The following is a 19,459-nucleotide window of genomic DNA, read 5'->3' on the forward strand; positions in this document are numbered from 1 at the left end:
CATCTCTTTTATTTTTTTAAGGAATTTAAGAAGGACTGGTATTAATTCTTTTGTGTTTGGTAAAACATACAGGAAAGCTCTCTGATCTTGGGGAGTTTTCTTTGTTGGGAGGATTTTTATTCAATCTCTTATAATTTGGTCTGTTGAGCTTTTCTATTTCTTCATGACTAAGTATGGGTAAGTTTTATGTTTCTAGGAATTTATCCTTTTTTCCTAGGCTATCTTGGCACAAAAAGTGTTCACAATAATTTATGATGATGATCCTTAGTATGTATGTGTTATCAGTTGTTATGTCTCATCTTTCACTTATAATTTTATTTATCTGACCATTCTTTTTCTTAGTTTTGCTAAAGGTGTATCAATTTTGTTTATCTTCTCAAAAAATTAGCTCTTAGTTCCATTGATCTTTTCTATTTCTATCTAGTCACTATTTCAGTTATGATCTTTATCATTTTCTTCCTTTTACTAATTTTGGGCTTTCTTCTTCCTTTACTAATTCCTTGAGGTGTAAAGTTATTTCAGATATTTCTTCTTTCTTAATATAGGTGTTTATTGCTAGAACGTCCCTCTTAGAACTGCTTTTGCTACATTCCAGAAGTTTTGGTATGTTGTGTTTTCATTTTTGTCTCAAGGTAGTTTATTATTTCCTTTTTTGATTTCTTCTTTGCCCTGTTGGTTATTCAGTAGCATGTCCATTAATCTACAAATACTGGCTGAATTTTCCAGTTTCTTTCTTGTAATTGATTTCCTATCTCATAATGGAATTTTTTTTTAACCCAATAAAAAGCTCAATTTTTCTCCTAGGATTTTGAAACATTTAACCCCACCCAAAAAAATATCTGAAATTTTAAAAGTTAGGTTTACAAACTTGACACATTCTCAATATTAGCAATTTTTCTCTATACATTGTCAAAGAAAATAAGGTCTATGAAGAAAGACATCAACAAAACTTTTTAAGACTTCAGTATAAGCTATAGCACTTTGCAAATAAATATTCAGTTTGATTATAACAAAACCCTATGGCCATATTTAACAATATAAAAATGTTAGTTAAATATAATTCTCTAGAAATGTACATTATACTTACAATTGTTTTTTCAGTGAGATTCTTCCTGTATTTTTTCCCTAGTGGTCAAAAATATGCTTGATATTCTTTAAATCTTCTTTAATCTATTGTCTTGTTTTGTGGCCTAACATGCAATCTATACTGCAGAATGTTCCATGTGCATTTGAAAAGAATATATATTCTGTTGCTTTCAGATGGAATGTTCCATACAATATGTATCTATTAAGTCCCTCTGGTCTAATGTCTCATTTAAGGTCAATGTTTCCTTGATTTCCTATCTGGATGATCTATCCATTTATATTAGTGGGGTATTAAAGTCCCCTACCATTCAATTTCTCCCATAGTTTTGTTAATGTTTGCTTTGTATATTTAGGTGCTCCTATGTTGGGTACATAAATATTACAAATGTTTTATATTCTTCTTGGACTGACCCTCTGTCATCATTTAGAGTGCCCTTCTTTGTCTTTTATTGCAGTCTTTGTTTTAAAGTCTATTTTGTCTAAGTATAGGGAGACCAGCTTTCTTTTGATTTGCATGGAATAACTTTTTCCATCCCTTCATTTCCAGTCTGTGCGTGTTCTTAGATCTGGAGTGAGTTTCTTATAGGCAATATATAAATGAGTCTTATTTTTTAATCCATTCAGCTACTCCATATCTTTTGATTGGAGAATTTAGACCATCTACATTTAAATAAATTATTGGTAGGTATGGACATACTAATGCAGCTGGCTCATTATCTTCTAGCAGCTTTGTAGTTCCTTTCTTCCTCTTTTGTTCTCTTTTGTGATTTCATGATTTTCTGAAGTGGGATATCTGTATTATCTTCTTCTTTATGTATTTACTATAGGTTTTTGCTTTGCGGTTATCAGGAGAATTACATCAAACATATAATCATCTACTTTAAGTTGATAAGAACTTAAACTTAAATGTATACAAAAGCTCTACATTTTAACATTCTCCACCAACTTTTAACATTTCTGATTGTCACACTTAATATCTTTCAGTATTATGTAATTAACAAATTATTGTCATTTTATTTTTAATAATTTTATCTTTTAACCTTTATACTAGTTTATTAGTAATTTATCCACCACCATTAAAACATTAGTTTTATTTACCTTTACCAGTGAATTTTATATTTTCAAATGTTTTCATATTACTAATTAGCTTCCTTTCATTTCAGCCTGAAGAACTCCCTTTAACATTTCAGATTTTGTCTAGAAAACTCTTTAGCTCTCAATTCTGAAGGACAATTTTGCCAAGTAGACTATTCTTGGTTGGCAAATTTTTCCCTTTCAGCACTTTCAATATATAATCCCACTCCCTTCTAGCCTGCAAGATTTCTGCTGATTATCTTATGGGGGCTCCCTTTTATGTAACATGCTGCTTTTCTCTTGATGTTTTTAAGATTCTGTCTTTGTGTTTAATTTCTGACAATTTAATTGTAATGTCTCTTGATGTGGGTCTCCTTAGAGTCATCTTTTTTGATACCCTCAGGCTTCCTGGATATGGTGTCTGTTTCTTCACTCAGGCACATTAGTTTTCAGCCATTATTTCTTTGAATAAGCTTCTTGGCTCCTTCCTCTTTCTCTTTTTTTGTGGACACCTGTGGGGTAAAGCTCAGAATTTACAGAATCTCCTGCCTGGTCTTAATTCATTTACATATCAATAGGTGTTTACCACTGCAGCTTCCTGCAGCCTCTGGGGCAAGGGGTAGAGAGAGGATGGCTGTTCTTTCCTTCCCTCCATTCCTGGTAAATAATTGGTCTGGCACCAATCAGTCCCAGGAAACCCACCTGTGAGCTCTTCCCAGAATGAACAGGTGGAGAAGTGAGCATGCACAGTGACTGCAGAGACTGAAGAGACTGTTAGCAGGGACTGGGAGAAAGGAGAGGGTGCACGACAGCCAGAGGGGATGGAGCTGAGACTCGCTGTGAACTAGAAAAGAGTTTCTCCCAACCTGCCTTTCCCTTGACTGATTTCAATCCCATCAGTTTATTCACCCTGGGCCAGGTACACGCCCTGGAGCTACAACACCTATAATGCATATATTGGTCTGCTTGTGTCCCGTAAGTTCCTTAATTTAACTTCCCTGTTTCATTCTTTTTTTTTTTTTTTCTCCTCTGTCTGGATGAATCCCACTGTCCTGTCTTCAAGTTTCACCGATCCTTTCTTCTGCTTCATCTAGTCTCCTGTTTAATCGCTCTATTGAATATTTCAATTTAATTATTGTATTTTCAGCTCAGTGATTACCTGTTTGGTTCTTTTTAATATTTTCTGTCTCTTTGTTGAAATACTCACTTTATTCATGCACTGTTCTCCTGACCTCTGTAAGCATCTTTATGACTATTATATTGAATTCTATATTGGGTAAATCACTTACCTCCATTTCATTAAAATCAATTTCTGGAGATTTATCTTGCTCCTATTGATTATCACAGCTAGGTGATGAGGGTCCATCCCTTGAGCAGCAACCCTAAAATCTGGACTGCTAGGTGTGTGAACAAGCTCCTTCCTGGGAGATACAGGTAAGTTGGTAGAAGGTGAAAGGAAGGGAAATTGCATTAGGGCTCTGGGGAAGAGAGCAGCCAGCAACCATGTGTGGTAATTAGAGGCTAGACCCTCAGCCAGCAGCTTGTGAAGTATGCAGTCAAACCCCTTCCAGAAAGACTGGGAGATGGGCATTTTTACCTGCTCCCTCTGCATTGAACCTTGCAGCACTGAACCCACAGCAAGTATTTCCATGCCTGTTAACAACTGCTTCTTTGCTTGCTGTAGTCCTGTGGGACTTATAAATGCAAGATTTGCTAGGTATCAGATGCTAGGAGATTTGGGGTATGTCCTTCAGATGGCAGCCATAAAGTTGGGGCACTAAATGTGTGCAAAAGAAAATGCTGGTGACATGGTTTATTGTTGAAGTGAGCTGCAGGTAGAAGGTGGGAGATGTGCCCAGGCTCCAAGGGGATCACAGAAAGTTCCTAGAAGCATGCTAATTAGAAGCTGGACCCTCAGGCAGAAACCTATAAAATATGCAGTCAACCTCCTTCCAGGAAAAGACTAGGAGAAGGGCACTTGTGCCTGCTCCCTCTGTGCTGAGCTCCAGGGGCATACCCATGGCAAGTTCTTGTGTTCCCTCTGTGCACTCACTAAGAACTACTTCTTTATTTGCTTTGGTCCTGTGGGACACATCGAAGCAAGTCCTGATGGTTTTCAGAGCTAGATATTTTGGGAGCCCATCCCTCAGATGGGAGTCTTCAAGGTTAGGAGACTAAATGCACAGTCCAAACCTTTTGACTTTCAGGGAGAAGCTGGGAGTTGGGGGTCCCCCCCTGCTCATATGGCACTATGCTGGGGGTGAGGTTTATGGGAAGAGTGTGTCTCAGGCTTTCCTACTCATTTCATTGTGGCATTTTCTCATTTGCCAAATGAGTTGGAGTCACTCAGATAGTTTCTGGATTTCTCTTAGAGGGAATTGCTCCATGTGTAGCTGTATTCAGTGTGTGGCGGGGGGAGGAAGGAAATTCAGGAACCTGATGTACCACCTTGGTCCCAAGTCCATACTGAGGTTTTTGATATTTGCCTCCATTCTTTTCACTTGAGAACTGTATTTTAGTCTGGTTTTTTTAAAGTTGGTAATATCTCATCCTTTAGTAGCGAGTTATATGTACATTATTATGCATTTAAATCACAGAATTTGACCCCAGGTTTCTTACTCTGAAACACTACCAATATAGTAACACTAATAATGAATTTCCATACATTTCTTTTTGTTAATAAATCACATCTGAACATTTTTTATATGGGAGAATAAGCTAATGTCAGTTACTCAAAAAGAAACCTCATAAAAAACAATGAAATATTTATCACATACATATTAGAACAACTAAAATATAAAACAGTGATAACAAGTTAATGCTTTGAGGCTGGAGAAAAGCTGAATGTCTCAAACACTCCAAGTAAGAATCTCTGAAAAAAAGCCTGGCAGTTTCTTGCAAAACTAAACATGCACTAACCATATGACTCAGCAATCACACTCTTGAGGATTTACCCCAAAGAAATGAAAACCTATGTTCATAGAAAAACATGTACATGAATGTTCAAAGAAGCTTCATTTATAACAGCAAAATATTAGAAACAACCCAAATGTCCTTCAGTGGATGAAAGGCTGAACAAATTCTACACATATAAAAGAATACTAGTCAGCCATAGAAAGATATGCAACATCTTATGCTGACCACAAAAGCATTATGTTTAGTGGAAAAAGTCAGTCTCTTCATCTTCCTCTGTATAGCCATTATATTTAAATTACAGTTAATCAGTTGTCTCTATAGGATCTACCTCAGTTCTATCTACACAGATAGTTATCAATCTACAGTTATCTATCTACATAGTATGAATGTCTCTTAAGAATCATCCCAAGATGCTAACAAAAATGGATCTTCCACAAGGAATGGGTAAGGAAGGAGGTGTTCAACTTCAGAAAGCTTTTCCTTAGCATACAACATTAGTACTAACATTCCCGCAATTTGATTACATTTGACTCTTAAAAATGATTTTCACATTTTAGCATATATGTTATTATTTTCAGCTGTAACCTAGATTTCTCTCAGTGTTATGAAAGGAATAGTGTTAAAGATTCTAGCAAAGTTTATATATTTTTCATATTACATTAAAAATTTATCAAAAATATGGTATTTTTCCTTAGGAGAATTTTTTAAAGACTTTAAAATTTGAAATTTTAGCTTTTTGTAATTATAAGCACACATTTCTCCCCCAATATATATTCCAACTTTGCTATAACAAACATCTGGAATATAAAATGTACTTAACTCTCACTTACACCATATTTTGAAGAATTGCTGTTCCATTTATTAATGGATTTCCCTCAATATCATTTTAACATTAAAAACTAAAATGACAGGAACACTTATTATGCCCCATCCTTATACAGTAGAAGTAGGTTTCCCAATTCAACCATGCCACACACTCTGCTCCCCTGCATTTCACACAGCTGTCTTACCCCCAGTCAACTCAATTTATAACTTTCTTCCAGGGTAGTAAATCCTTACGCATTTCTTTAAGGCAGATTTTACTAGGTTCTTACATAGAAGGCACACAAAAGCAGCTTTGTTCTTCACATTATCTCTCTCTTGCGAGTCTCACACATAACACATATACAAACACCTATTTTCTGAATTCAACTGAAGAGCTTAATAATTGAGACCACCAGAACGAAAAAAAAGAAACTGCACCAGCAATAGCCATTCACCAACAAAAGAATTCCAAAAGTCCACTGCAATTGAAGGATAGTTGTAGAAGATCAAGTAATAAAATACATCTTGGGATAGAAGCAGTCCGTGATAGGAGAGACAAAGAGTAGCAGAACAGCAGATTCATAAAAGAAAAAGTAGTGAGCAGAAGATATAAAGGGGAGGCAGTGGTTTTGTTATGTAATTGTCACATATACAATTTACTTCTCAAAACTTAGAAAAGGAATGCAAAACAAGCAAACACATAAAAATAAACAATCACAAAGACATGACAGATATTTCATACTTGAGTGGTGATGGCCAAGTATTAGGATCCTGAAGTACCACACCAAGGGCATAAAGGACAAGGGTCTGTGAAAAAAAAAAAAATTAGTTAGTCAAGGCCTAGCAGAGTAAAAATGACTCCTAGAAAGTCAAACTGATCCTAAATGTTATTTTGATATAGATATGAATATAAAATAATAATAATAATAAAAGAAAACACAGGCCATTATTTTAGTGATCTTATAGTAGGGAAGTCCCCTCACCAACTCATGTCACAAAATTTGTAAGCTATAAAGGAAAAACATACTTAATTATATGAAAAGTAAAAAACCTGTATCCATTAAAAACAAAACAAAACACATCATAAGCACCAGTAGAAGGTAGATAATAGGAAAAAAAATACCTGCCATAATTTACAGATAGTATATAAAATAAAATTTAGAAATAAGCTCACTAGAAAGAAAGTGAATTATAAGCAATAATTCACAAAAGAAGAAATACAAACTGTTAATAAATGTATGAAAAGTTGCTCCATCTTCCCAGTGAGTAGGGAAAAGCAAATTAAAATATGAGACAATTTTTCACATAAACTTCACAAAACATGAAAAAGATTCAAATATCCAGAGGTGGTGATGATACGGGGAAAAAAGCACTCTCTGAATTGCTGCTTAAAATATAAATTCCCATTCCCTTTTAGAGGGCAATTTAATTTTTTTAAATTAAAATATCATTGATCTACAATCTTATGAAGGTTTCACATGAACATGTGGTTTCAGCATTCCACCCATGTTACCAAGTCCTCACCCCTTGATTGCAGTCACTGCCTATCAACATAGTAAGATGCTATAGAATCATTACTTGTCTTCTCTGTGCAGTACTGGAGGGCAATTGATTTCAACATACATATGTACTTTGACCCAAAAATTCCACTTCTAAGACTCTACCTAGTATCTCTACAAGTACGTAATTTGCAATAATATAAAAATTAATGTCAGTCTAAATTTTCATCAATGGGAACATTAAATAAATTATGGTACATTCATATAATGGTATACTATGTATCCATTACAATAATGAGCTGGCTTTGTATCAAGTGCCAATTGTATTAAGAGCCATGATACACTAAATAAAAGAAAATTAAAGAACAATACATGAAGAGTAACTTTTCACATATAAATTCATTTTTTTAAATACATATATATATGTATACACACACATAGAGAGTAACAAACATATACAGAAGATCCACAAAAACCTATTGACAGGAGCACCAATGGGAAAAGGAGGCTTTACATACTGTTTGACTTTAAAAAAAAGCATGTACTATTTTGCCATGTCAACAATTATGTCTTTGATTTATTGGACACTTTAAACAATAAAATTTACAAATACACTCTAAAACAGTTGAAAAGAATAACTGAATGAGTTAAGTACACCAAATATTTTCTACCTCTCGAGGAATAATGAATTTGTCAATCTTTCCTTCAATATCTTGAAGCCGGGCAGAAACTGGGGTCAGTTTGGCAGTCCGAACAGATTCACAAAGCACTTGCCGACAATATCTGTTTAAAAAAAAATGTTTTTTTGAAGATTTTTACCTTAGGAGAGGCAAATTGAAACGTACAAAAATTAAAAAATGAAATTCAACAACTTTCATCACCTTCCTAATTTGAAATAGTCATATCATAATTCTCATTTGCCTTAAGGTATTTGATATATTAGAAATATATAAAGTCCAGGTGGATAAAGATTTAAACAAATAAAAACACCTTTAAAAGTACCAAAAGAAAACTCAAAGATAATATTTTCAGTTTTTGAGTAGAAAATTCCTTTATTTCTATAAAGGATTTTTTAAATGTTAATAAAGGACTTCTCTTTTAAAAAATTATAAAAATATGACACCATGACAGAAATCATAGAGAATAATATTAATAATCTAACTATGGAAATTTTTGTACATACTAAAAGAAAACTAGGAAAAATATTAAATATATCCTTAATGTATAAAAGCTATTTAAAGATCCATAATTGAAATCATACAATACTCCAACAGAAATATGGGCAGAGAATATAAAAAAGCAATTCACACAAAAAAATCAAATGGCCTGGAAACATATCATTCTCAACTTCATAAACAATGGAAAGATCAACAATCAAAGCAATTTTTTTTTACTTGCCAGATTACCAAAAATGAAAAAGAATGACAATAGACAATACTAATTTAAAAAGGAGAAAAGACAGTCATATGCAGTTGGTGGAAGTATAAATTATAGTACAACCACTGTGAAGGGTAACTTGGCAATATATATATATAAATCTTAAGTACCATAATGAGAAAAATAAAAAAGGTGAAATACATTGAAATCTTACCACGAGCCAGTTCTGTTAAATATTTTCTATTCAGCCTATCACTTAATCCTCATAACCTCATAGATGCTATTATTATTCTAATTTTATAGATTTAAAAAATGAAGCACTTGTTTAAGATCATACAGCAGGTAGGTGCTGTTGACAGGATTCAAACTCCAGTCTGTCTTACTTCACAGCTCCCTAATCATAAACATTGTACTAATCCGTATATATTTAAATAATAATCTCATTTTTAGGACTTTATTAATAGAAACTATTTGAAATATTAATAAAGATATAAGCATAGGAATGCTGACTGCTTAGAATATCTAAAAACAATGAAAACAAAAGAGGAAACATCCTTTCCTCTTTGAACAAACTATTTATTGGGTACCTAGTACACTGGAAGCACTTTGTTAGCTACTGATACAACTGTGAACAAGACAGATGCCCACAAAGGAATTCGAAGACCAGTTGGCATAGAAAGGGAGAGAGTAAGGGACATCAAGGATGAACAATTTAAAAAGCACAGTAACTGTTAATAAAGGAAGTTAAGGGTTATCAGGGAACACATGGCAGGCACACCTAACAGGAGGAATTTGCAGAGAAATAGACTTAAGTTGAGACCTGCAGAAGAAACTCAAGTGAACCAGAGGAGAGAGAAAGAGAGAATCTAGACAAAGGAATAGTCTGCGAAAGCCAGGAAACAAGAAAGAGGCTGTACCTTTGAAGGAACAAAAGAATTTCAGGATATAAGCCCAGGATATAAAAAGGTACAAGTAATAAGAGATAAGGTGGGACAGGAATGCCAGGCCAAGCTCTTGAAATGCCTCATAAGTTACGGTAGTAATTTTAAATTTTATCTTAAAGACAACCAGAAGCCAATGAAGGAGTTTAAGCTGGAGAGTCATATGATCAGATAGGACTCCCCAGATAGAGAGATCACTACTAGTACAGTGATTCTCAACTCTGATTACATATTACAATCACCTAAGAAGCTTTTGAAAACTTCTGCGTCCAGAGACTGTTGCTTTGGGATTGGTCCCAGATTATCTGCTTTTAAAGTATCCAAAGTGATACAGAGTGCAGTCACAGGCTCCAGGAGCAATTTGGTGAATGGACTGGTGAGAAGCATGATCCAAAGCCATGGAAATATCCCAGACAAGGTGATGGTGGTCTGGAAAAACTGGGGGCAATGGACAGCATAACGTGATTATTGACTGGATGTGGTGGAGTCACTATATATAAGAATACTATCCACAAAACAAAGAAATAAAAGGCATCCAGATTGGTAAGGAAGAAGTCAAACTGTCACAGTTTGCAGATGGCATGACATTGTACATAAAAAAACCCTAAAGAGGATTAAAGATGGCAGCGTGAGAGGAGAGACAGAGGCTTCCTCCTAAAACTGGATACAATTAGAAAATACAGTTAGCATAATTAATCCTGAGAGAGCAACAGGAAAGAGGGCGGCGTCAGACTGCACACACCTGGAGAAAAGAGCAGACCTCACCGAACGGGGTAACACACCAGAGCTGTGGCTCTGCGGGACCCGAGCCCTTCCCTCACCCCAGCTCACTGGCGGGAGGAAGAGAAATGGAGCAGGGAGGGAGTGGAAGGATTGGGACTGCTGAATACCTAGCTCCGGAGATCTGCTCTGGGAGCACAAACCCACATTTCATGGTGCTTTCATAAGACTCGCATGACTACCAGGTTGGAAAGTTAATACAGGCAGAGTTCCTGGGGAGACTGGGTTTCCGGCCGCTTGCGGAAAGCAGGGATCCATATCTAGCTGCTCTGGGACAAAAACTTATATCTGTGTGCCCGGCCCACTGGCTCAGGTAGTGGAGACAGGCATAGCAGCCGAGAGGCGGGGAACACCTTTCCCCCCTCCCAAGGCACCAGTACCGCTCCCCTGTGACCCCTGACAGTGCTTCAGGGACTGAGCAGCTCCAGAGACTAGAGCATCTGGACACTAGAGGGCGCTATATACAAACATAAAATGCCAAAGGAACCTTGTCTAGAGTAAAATTATTAATACAACTCCCGAGAAAGATTTAAATGATATGGACCTTGTGACTCTTCCTGAAAGGGAGTTCAAAATAAAAATCATCAACATGCTAATGGAGGTACAGAAAGACATCCAAGTACTCAGGAATCAATTCAGGTTGGAGATCCAATCATTGAAGAGCACGATGGAGGGTATTAAAAGCAGGTTGGATACGGTGGAGGAGGCAATAAATGAAATAGAAACTAGAGAAGAGGAATACAAAGAAGCTGAGGCACAGAGAGAAAAAAGGATCTCTAAGAATGAAAGAATATTGAGAGAACTGTGTGACCAATCCAAATGGAAAAATATTCGCATTATAGGGATACCAGAGGAAGAAGAGACAGAAAGGGATAGAAAGTGTGTTTGAGGAGGTAGTTGCTGAAAACTTCCCCAAGCTGGGAGAAGGATGGAGATCCACCAATCTCCCAACACAAGGGACCCAAGGAAGACAACACCAAGACATACAGTAATTAAAATGGAAAAGATCAAAGATAAGGACAGACTGTTAAAAGCAGCCAGAGACAGAAATAAAATCACATACAAAGGAAAGCCCATCAGGCTAACATCAGACTTCTCAGCCAAAACCTTACAGGCCAGAAGGGAGTGGCATGATGTATTTAATGCCATGAAGCAGAAGGGCCTGGAACCAAGATTACTTTATCCGGCAAGATTATCATTTAAATTTGAAGGAGGGATTAAACAATTTCCAGATAAGCAAAAGCAGAGAGAATTTACCTCCCTCAAACCATCTCTACAGTCTATTTTGGAGGGACTGCTATAGATGGAAGTGTTCCTATGGTTGAATAGCTGTCACCAAAGGTAATAAAACCACAGTAAAGAAAGTAGAAGAGCTAATTATGAAGCAAATGCAAAATTAAATTAAATATCCTCAAAGTCAATCAAGGGATAGACAAAAAGTACAGAATTTGATAACTAATATATAAAGAATGAAGGAGGAAGAAAAAGGAGGAGAAATAGAAAAGAACCTTTAGATTGTGTTTGTAACAGCATATTAAGTGAGTTAGGTTAGACTCTTAGATAGTAAGGAAAGTAACCTGAAAGCCTTGGTAACCACAAATCTAAAGCCTGAAATGGCAATAAGTACATACCTATCGATAATCACCCTAAATGTAAATGGACTGAATGCACCAATCAAAAGACATAGGGTCACTGAATGGATAAAAAAGCAAGACCTATCTATATGCTACTGACAAGAGACTCACCTTAAACCCAAAGACATGCACAGACTAAAAGTCAAGGGATGGAAAAAGATATTCCATGCAAACAACAGGGAGAAAAAAGCAGGTGTTGCAGTACTAGTATCAGACAAAATAGACTCCAAGACAAAGAAAGTAATAAGAGATAAAGAAGGACATTACATAATGATAAAGGGTGCAGTCCAACAAGAGGATATAACCATTATAAATATATATGCACTCAACACAGGAGCACCAGCATATGTGAAACAAATACTAACAGAACTAAAGGAGGAAATAGAATGCAATGCATTCATTTTAGGAGACTTCAACACACCATTCACTCCAAAGGACAGATCCACCAGACAGAAAATAAGTAAGGACACAGATTCACTGAACAACACACTAGAACAGATGGACCTAATAGACATCTATAGAACTCTACATCCAAAAGCAACAGGATACACATTCTTCTCAAGTGCACATGGAACATTCTCCAGAATAGACCACATACTAGGCCACAAAAAGAGCCTCAGTAAATTCAAAAAGATTGAAATCCTACCAGCCAACTTTTCAGACCATGAAGGTATAAAATTAGAAATAAATTGTACCAAGAAAGCAAAAAGGCTCACAAACACATGGAGGTTTAACAACACGCTCCTAAATAGTCAATGGATCAATGACCAAATTAAAATGGAGATTCAGCAATATATGGAAATAAATAACAACAACACAAAGCCTCAACTTCTGTGGGATGCAGCGAAAGCAGTCTTAAGGAGAAAGTATATAGCAATCCAGGCATTTATTTAAAGAAGGAAGAACAAACCCAAATGAATAGTCTAACGTCACAATTATCAAAATTGGAAAAAGAAGAACAAATGAGGCCTAAAGTCAGCAGAAGGAGGGACATAGTAAAGATCAGAGAAGAAATCAACAAAATTGAGAAGAATAAAACAATAGAAAAAAAATCAATGAAACCAAGAGCTAGTTCTTTGAGAAAATAAGCAAAATAGATAAGCCTCTAGCCAGACTTATTAAGAGAAAAAGATAATCAACACACATCAACAGAAACAGAAATAAGAAAGGAAACATCATGACGGACCCAACAGAAATACAAAGAATTATTAGAGACTACTATGAAAATATATATGCTAAGCTGGAAAACCTAGAAGAAATGGACAACTTCCTAGAAAAATACAACCTTCCAAGACTAACCAAGGAAGAAACACAAAATCTAAACAAACCAATTCCCAGCAAAGAAATTGAAACAGTAATCAAAAAACTACCCAAGAACAAAACCCCCGGGCCAGATGGAATTACCTCGGAATTTCATCAGACATACAGAGAAGATGTCATTCCCATTCTCCTTAAATTTTTCCAAAAAATAGAAGAGGAGGGAATATTCCCAAACTCATTCTATGATGCCAACATCACCCTAATACCAAAACCAGGCAAAGACCCCACCAAAAAAGAAAACGAAAAGGTTCCCTACCCCATTATGGGAGAATATATTCATAAATGACAGATCCGATAAAGGACTGACATCCAAAATATATAAAGAGCTCACGCACCCCAACAAACAAAAAGCAAATAATCCAATTAAAAAATGGGCAGAGGAGCTGAACAGTTCTCCAAAGAAGAAATTCAGATGGCCAACAGACACATGAAAAGATGCTCCACATCACTTGTCATCAGAGAAATGCAAATTAAAACCACAATGAAATATCATCTCAAACCAGTAAGGATCGCCACCGTCCAAAAGACAAACAACAACAAATGTTGGCAAGGTTGTGGAGAAAGGGGAACCCTCCTACAATGTTGGTGGGAATGTAAATTAGTTCAACCATTGTGGAAAGCAGTATGGAGGTTCCTCAAAAAGCTCAAAATAGAAATACCATTTGACCCAGGAATTCCACTCCTAGGAATTTACCCTAAGAATGCAGCACTCCAGTTTGAAAAAGACTATGTTTATCGCAGCACTTTTTACAATAGCCAAGAAATGGAAGCAACCTAAATGTCCATCAGTAGATGAATGGATAAAGAAGATGTGGTACATATACACAATGGAATATTACTCAGCCATACGAAAAAAACAGATCCTACCGTTTGCAACAACATGGATGGAGCTAGAGGGTATTACGCTCAGTGAAATAAGCCAGGCGGAGAAAGACAAGTACCAAATGATTTCACTCATTATGTGGAGTATAAGAACAAAGAAAAACTGAAGGAACAAAACAGCAGCAGAATCACAGAACCCAAGAATGGACTAACGGTTACCAAAGGGAAAGGGACTGGGCAAGAGGGGTGGGAAGGGAGGGATAAGGGCAGGGAAAAAGAATCAGGGCCTTACGATTAGCATGTATAATGTGGGGGGTGGGGGAAAGGGGAGGGCTATGCAACACAGAGAAGACAAGTAGTGATTCTACAACATCTTACAATGCTGATGGACAGTGACTGTAACGGGGTTTGTCGGGGGGACTTGGTGAAGGGAGGAGTCTAGTAACCATAACGTTCTTCATGTAATTGTAGATTAATGATAAGATAATGAATTTTTAAAAATATATGAAGAATAAAACAATAAAGACAGGTTAAAAAAAAAACCCTAAAGAATCCACTCTAAAACCTGAATTAAACAAAGTTACAGGATACAAAATTAATACAAAGAAATCTGTTGCACTCGTATGCACTAACAATGAACTAGCACAAAGAGAAATCAGGAACATAATTCCATTCACAATTGCATCAAAAAGAATAAAATACCTAGGAATAAACCTAACCAAGCAAGTGAAAGACCTATACCCTGAAAACTACAAGATAGTCTTAAGAGAAATAGGAGAGGACACTAATAAATGGAAATTCATCCCAGGCTCTTGACTAGGAAAAATTAATATTGTTAAAATGGCCATCCTGCCTAAAGCAAGCTACAGATTCAATGCAATTTCTACCAAAATACCGACAGCATTCTTCAACGAACTGGAACAAATAGTTCTAAAATTCATATGGAACCACAAAAGACCCCGAATAGCCAAAGCAATCCTGAGAAGGAAGAATAAAGCAGAGGAATCTCACTTCCCAACTTCAAGCTCTACTACAAAGCCACAGTAATCAAGACAATTTGGTACTAGCACAAGAACAGACCCACTGACCAGTGGAACAGAATAGAGTCTAGATATTAAGCATATATGGTCAATTAATATACGATAAAGGAGCCATGGATATACAATGGGGAAATGACAGCCTCTTCAACAGCTGGTGTTAGCAAAACTGGACAGCTACATGTAAGAGAATGAAACTGGATTACTGTCTAACTCCATACACAAAAGTAAACTTGCAATGGATCAAAGACCTGAATGTAAGTCATGAAACCATAAAACTCTTAGAAGATAATATAGGCAAAAGTCTCTTGAATATAAACATGAGCAACTTCTTCATGAACATATCTCCCCAAGCAAGGGAAACAAAAGCAAAAATGAACGAGTGGGACTTTATCAAACTAAAAAGCTTCTGTACAGCAAAGGACACCATCAGCAAAACAAAAAGGCATCTCACGGTATGGGAGAACATATTTATAAGTGACATATCCGATAAGGGTTGACATCCAAAATATACAAAGAGCTCACGCACCTCAACAAACAAAAAGCAAATAACCCAATTAAAAAATGGGCAAAGGATCTGAACAGACACTTCTCCAAAGAAGAAATTCAGATGGCCAACAAGCACATGAAAAAGATGCTCCACAACGCTAATCATTGGAGAAATGCAAATTAAAACAACACTGAAATATCAGCTCACACCAGGTAGGATGGCCACCATCCAAAAGACAAACAACAAATGTTGGCAAGGATGTGGAAACCTCCTACACTGCTGGTGGAAATGTAAGCTAGTTCAACTATTGTGTAAAGCAACATGGAGGTTCCTCAGAAAACTAAATATAGAAATACCATTTGACCCTAGAAGAATCCCACTCCTTGGAATTTACCCAAAGAATACAACTTCTCAGATTCAAAAAGACATATGCACCCCTATGTTTATCGCTGCACTTTTTACAATAGCCAAGATATGGAAGCAACCTTACTGTCCATCTGTAGATGAATGGATAAAGAAGATGTGGTACATATACACAGTGGAATACTATTCAGCAGTAAAAAACAGATTCTACCATTTGCAACCACATGGATGGAGCTGGAGGACATTATGCTCAGTGAAATAAGCCAGGCAGAAAAAGACAAATGCCAAATGATTTCCCTCATTTGTGGAGTATAACAATGAAGCAAAACTGAAGGAACAAAACAGCAGCAGACTCAGAGACTCCAGGAAGGAACTATTGGTTACCAAAGAGGAGGGGTGTGGGAGAGCGGATGGGGAGGGAGGGAGAAGGGGATTGAGGGGTATTACATTTAGCTCACATGGTGTGGGAGGTCATGGGAAGAACAGTATAGCACAGAGAAGGCAAATAGTGGATCTGTGGCTTCTTACTACACTGATGGACAGTGACTGCATTGGGGTATGGGTGGGGACTTGATAATATGGGTAAATGTAGTAACCACATTGTTTTTCATGTAAAACCTTCATAGTGTATATCCATCATACCTTAATTTTAAAAAGTCAATAAATAAATAAATAAATAAATAACCCTAAAAAAAAAAACTGAAGGAAGAAAACAGCAGCAGATTCACAGAACCCAATAATGGACTAACAGTTGCCAAAGGGAAAGGGACTGGGGAGGATGGGTGGGAAGGTAGGCATAAGGGGAAAAAGGGGCATTATGATTAGCACAAATAATGTGGGGCAGGGGGGAATGGGGAAGGCAGTATAGCACAGAGAAGACAAGTAGTGATTCTATAGCATCTCACTCCGCTGATAGACAGTGACTGTAATGGGGTATGTGGTGGGGACTTGGTAATGGGGGGAATCTAGTAGCTACAACATGGTTTATGTAAGTGTATATTAATGATACAAAAGAAAAATAATAATACTATCCACAAAATATTTAGAGAAAAAAACGGGATTCCCAAAGGGTTGTATTTTGTATTTTTTAATGTTTTTAATTTTTTTGTTTCAAATACATGAATATATGCATAGAAAAAACCTGAAAAAATAAAGACAGATAACAACTGTTACCTCTTGGCATATTTACAAAGGACCTTTGCTTTCTATTTCATACTCTTCTTTATTATTTAAGTTTCAAAAGACAAGTATGTTATTACTTTCAAAATTTTAAATACTTACATTCAATGTAAAAATTAAGACATTTTTAAGAATCTGTAACAGAAGTTTCCCTGTCAAGCCCATGGCTTCAAGTTCTTTCCAAAGGCTGTATCCCCATCTTCTTTCCTGAAGTTGAAAGATGCTCCAAGGCAGGGCTGCTTGCTACCCAGTCTTGGACTTCCAGCCCACTAGACAGTCACAGCTGCTACTTTTTAAAATCTCTTAAATTAAGGCATTACGTACATATTTAAAAATTCATCTATTTTATCTGTACAATTTGATGAACTTTTGTACTGTTTACATTTGTGTAACCACAATCACAAGCTTTTCTCATGCCCCTGAAAACTTTTCTCCTGTCCCTTTGTAGTGGATCCCCTCCCCATTCCTGGCTCCAGACAACTAGTGACCTGCTTTCCCACAATAGTTTTGCCTTTTCTAGAATTTCAACTAAACGAATTCATGTTGTAGGCAGTCTTTGTGTTTGACTACTTTCAATTAGCACAATGGCATTTATCCATGTTGCATTGACACTGTTATTTTTTATTCCTTAGAAAAATATTCCATCGTGGAGATATAACATGTGTTCACCAGTTGAAGAACATTTGCATTGCTTCCAGTCTTTTGCTATATTATGAATAATATTGCTATGAACTTTTGTATTCAGGTCTCTGGAGACATGTCTTCATTTCTTTTAGGTAAATGCCTACAACTGCTGGGTCATATGGTAAGTGTATGTTTAACTTTACAAGATCCTGCCACACTGTTTTCCAACAGTACTATACAATTTTGCATTTCCATCAACACATTATGAGTGTTCCACTTACTTGACAACACTGAGAATATTTGATAAGGCTAATGTAAAGGTTTCCCAGAAGTACCTTTTGATTTTAAAAAACAAATTAAATTATCCATTAAAATCTGAATGCAAATATTTTAATTCCTATAAAAATATATATAGCTTTCCTCGATATTAGCATTAGCTTTAAATTACAGTTAAACCAGTTCAAATTTACCTTTGAATGATCTCTTCCTTTCATTGTGTCCTTACCTGAGTTGCTCAATTTTCTCTGGATTAACAGGACCCTTCCCAAAAACCCGGTCTATCTCTTCATATAGTTTATTCTGAATGTCTTCAGAAGTGGTTAAAAAACAGATTGCCCAGGTGCACACTAAATGAAAATTAATATTGATAACAATGAAAACAGCTAACTTGTAGTTTGGGTGTAGAGTAAGAAAAAACTTACTTTTCTTGGCATTTTCCTGTTTTCTCTGATACAGAAGACAAATATGCTACCAAATATAAAACAAGATTGTTCACAGGATTTGTATCTCATTGGACAGAACATGAATATTTACAGAACACTCCCAATGTTCTGGAATGTGCAGTCTGGAAGATTTCTCTCTTAAAACTGGCAAGTAACTGAAGCCACTTAATGTATTTTATCTTAGGTAAAAATAGTAATGATAATAAATAAACTTCACATCTGAGGGAATGTTGAATGTTGATAACTATGATTAATTGTCTAGTTCATTCAACATTGTAAAATCAAAAAATTGATTTATAAGTTCTCTCAGGAGTCCTAATGAAATAATTTATACAAATCAAAGTAGCATATTTACCTATAAATCAATATTCTAAATTTTAACTTGAAATGGCGGATACAGTGGCCTAAGAACTTAGGACTTGGTAATTGCTTAGGACAGCGGCTCTAAAAAAATCAACTGTGAGTTGGCTGATGGCGCAACTCCACATTCACAGATTCTGATTCAGTAGGTTTAAGATGGGGTCCAGGCATCATATGATCAAATAACAAATACCACAATTATTTTGATGAACCCCAAAATTTGAAGATTACTAAGCTTATGGCTTACTTTTGCTTAAAATGGTTTATGGATAATACTCACTGAGGAAACAAAAAAGGAAGAAAATTACAAGATGAATATAAACCAGAGGAAACAGAGTAGTTAGTTATATTTCCCTTAAGAATCCACTGAGATTACAACTATTCAAAGAATGGAACCATCCAAGTACATATTACCTCTTTTCCTAGATTAT

At 36.0% G+C, this 19,459-nt stretch overlaps 1 protein-coding gene across 2 annotated transcripts in view; it reads right to left on the reverse strand.

Moving 5' to 3' along the window:
• LOC118933556 (cytochrome P450 20A1) overlaps positions 1-19,459 on the reverse strand; it is an 87,195-nt gene that overhangs the window by 19,736 nt on the left and 48,000 nt on the right. For both annotated transcript variants that reach the window (XR_008998203.1, XM_036927978.2), the window contains exons 9-11: positions 18,452-18,572; positions 8,051-8,162; positions 6,623-6,687 (exon numbers count right to left, since the gene is read on the reverse strand). Coding sequence is in view for 1 of the 2 variants with exons in the window: in XM_036927978.2 (XP_036783873.2) it covers positions 6,623-6,687; positions 8,051-8,162; positions 18,452-18,572 (298 nt within the window). In the remaining variant the exon portion in view is untranslated. The remainder of the gene's footprint in view (positions 1-6,622; positions 6,688-8,050; positions 8,163-18,451; positions 18,573-19,459) is intronic.

This window comes from Manis pentadactyla, chromosome 6 (genome assembly GCF_030020395.1).
Source record: "Manis pentadactyla isolate mManPen7 chromosome 6, mManPen7.hap1, whole genome shotgun sequence".
Classification (NCBI taxonomy): domain Eukaryota; kingdom Metazoa; phylum Chordata; class Mammalia; order Pholidota; family Manidae; genus Manis; species Manis pentadactyla.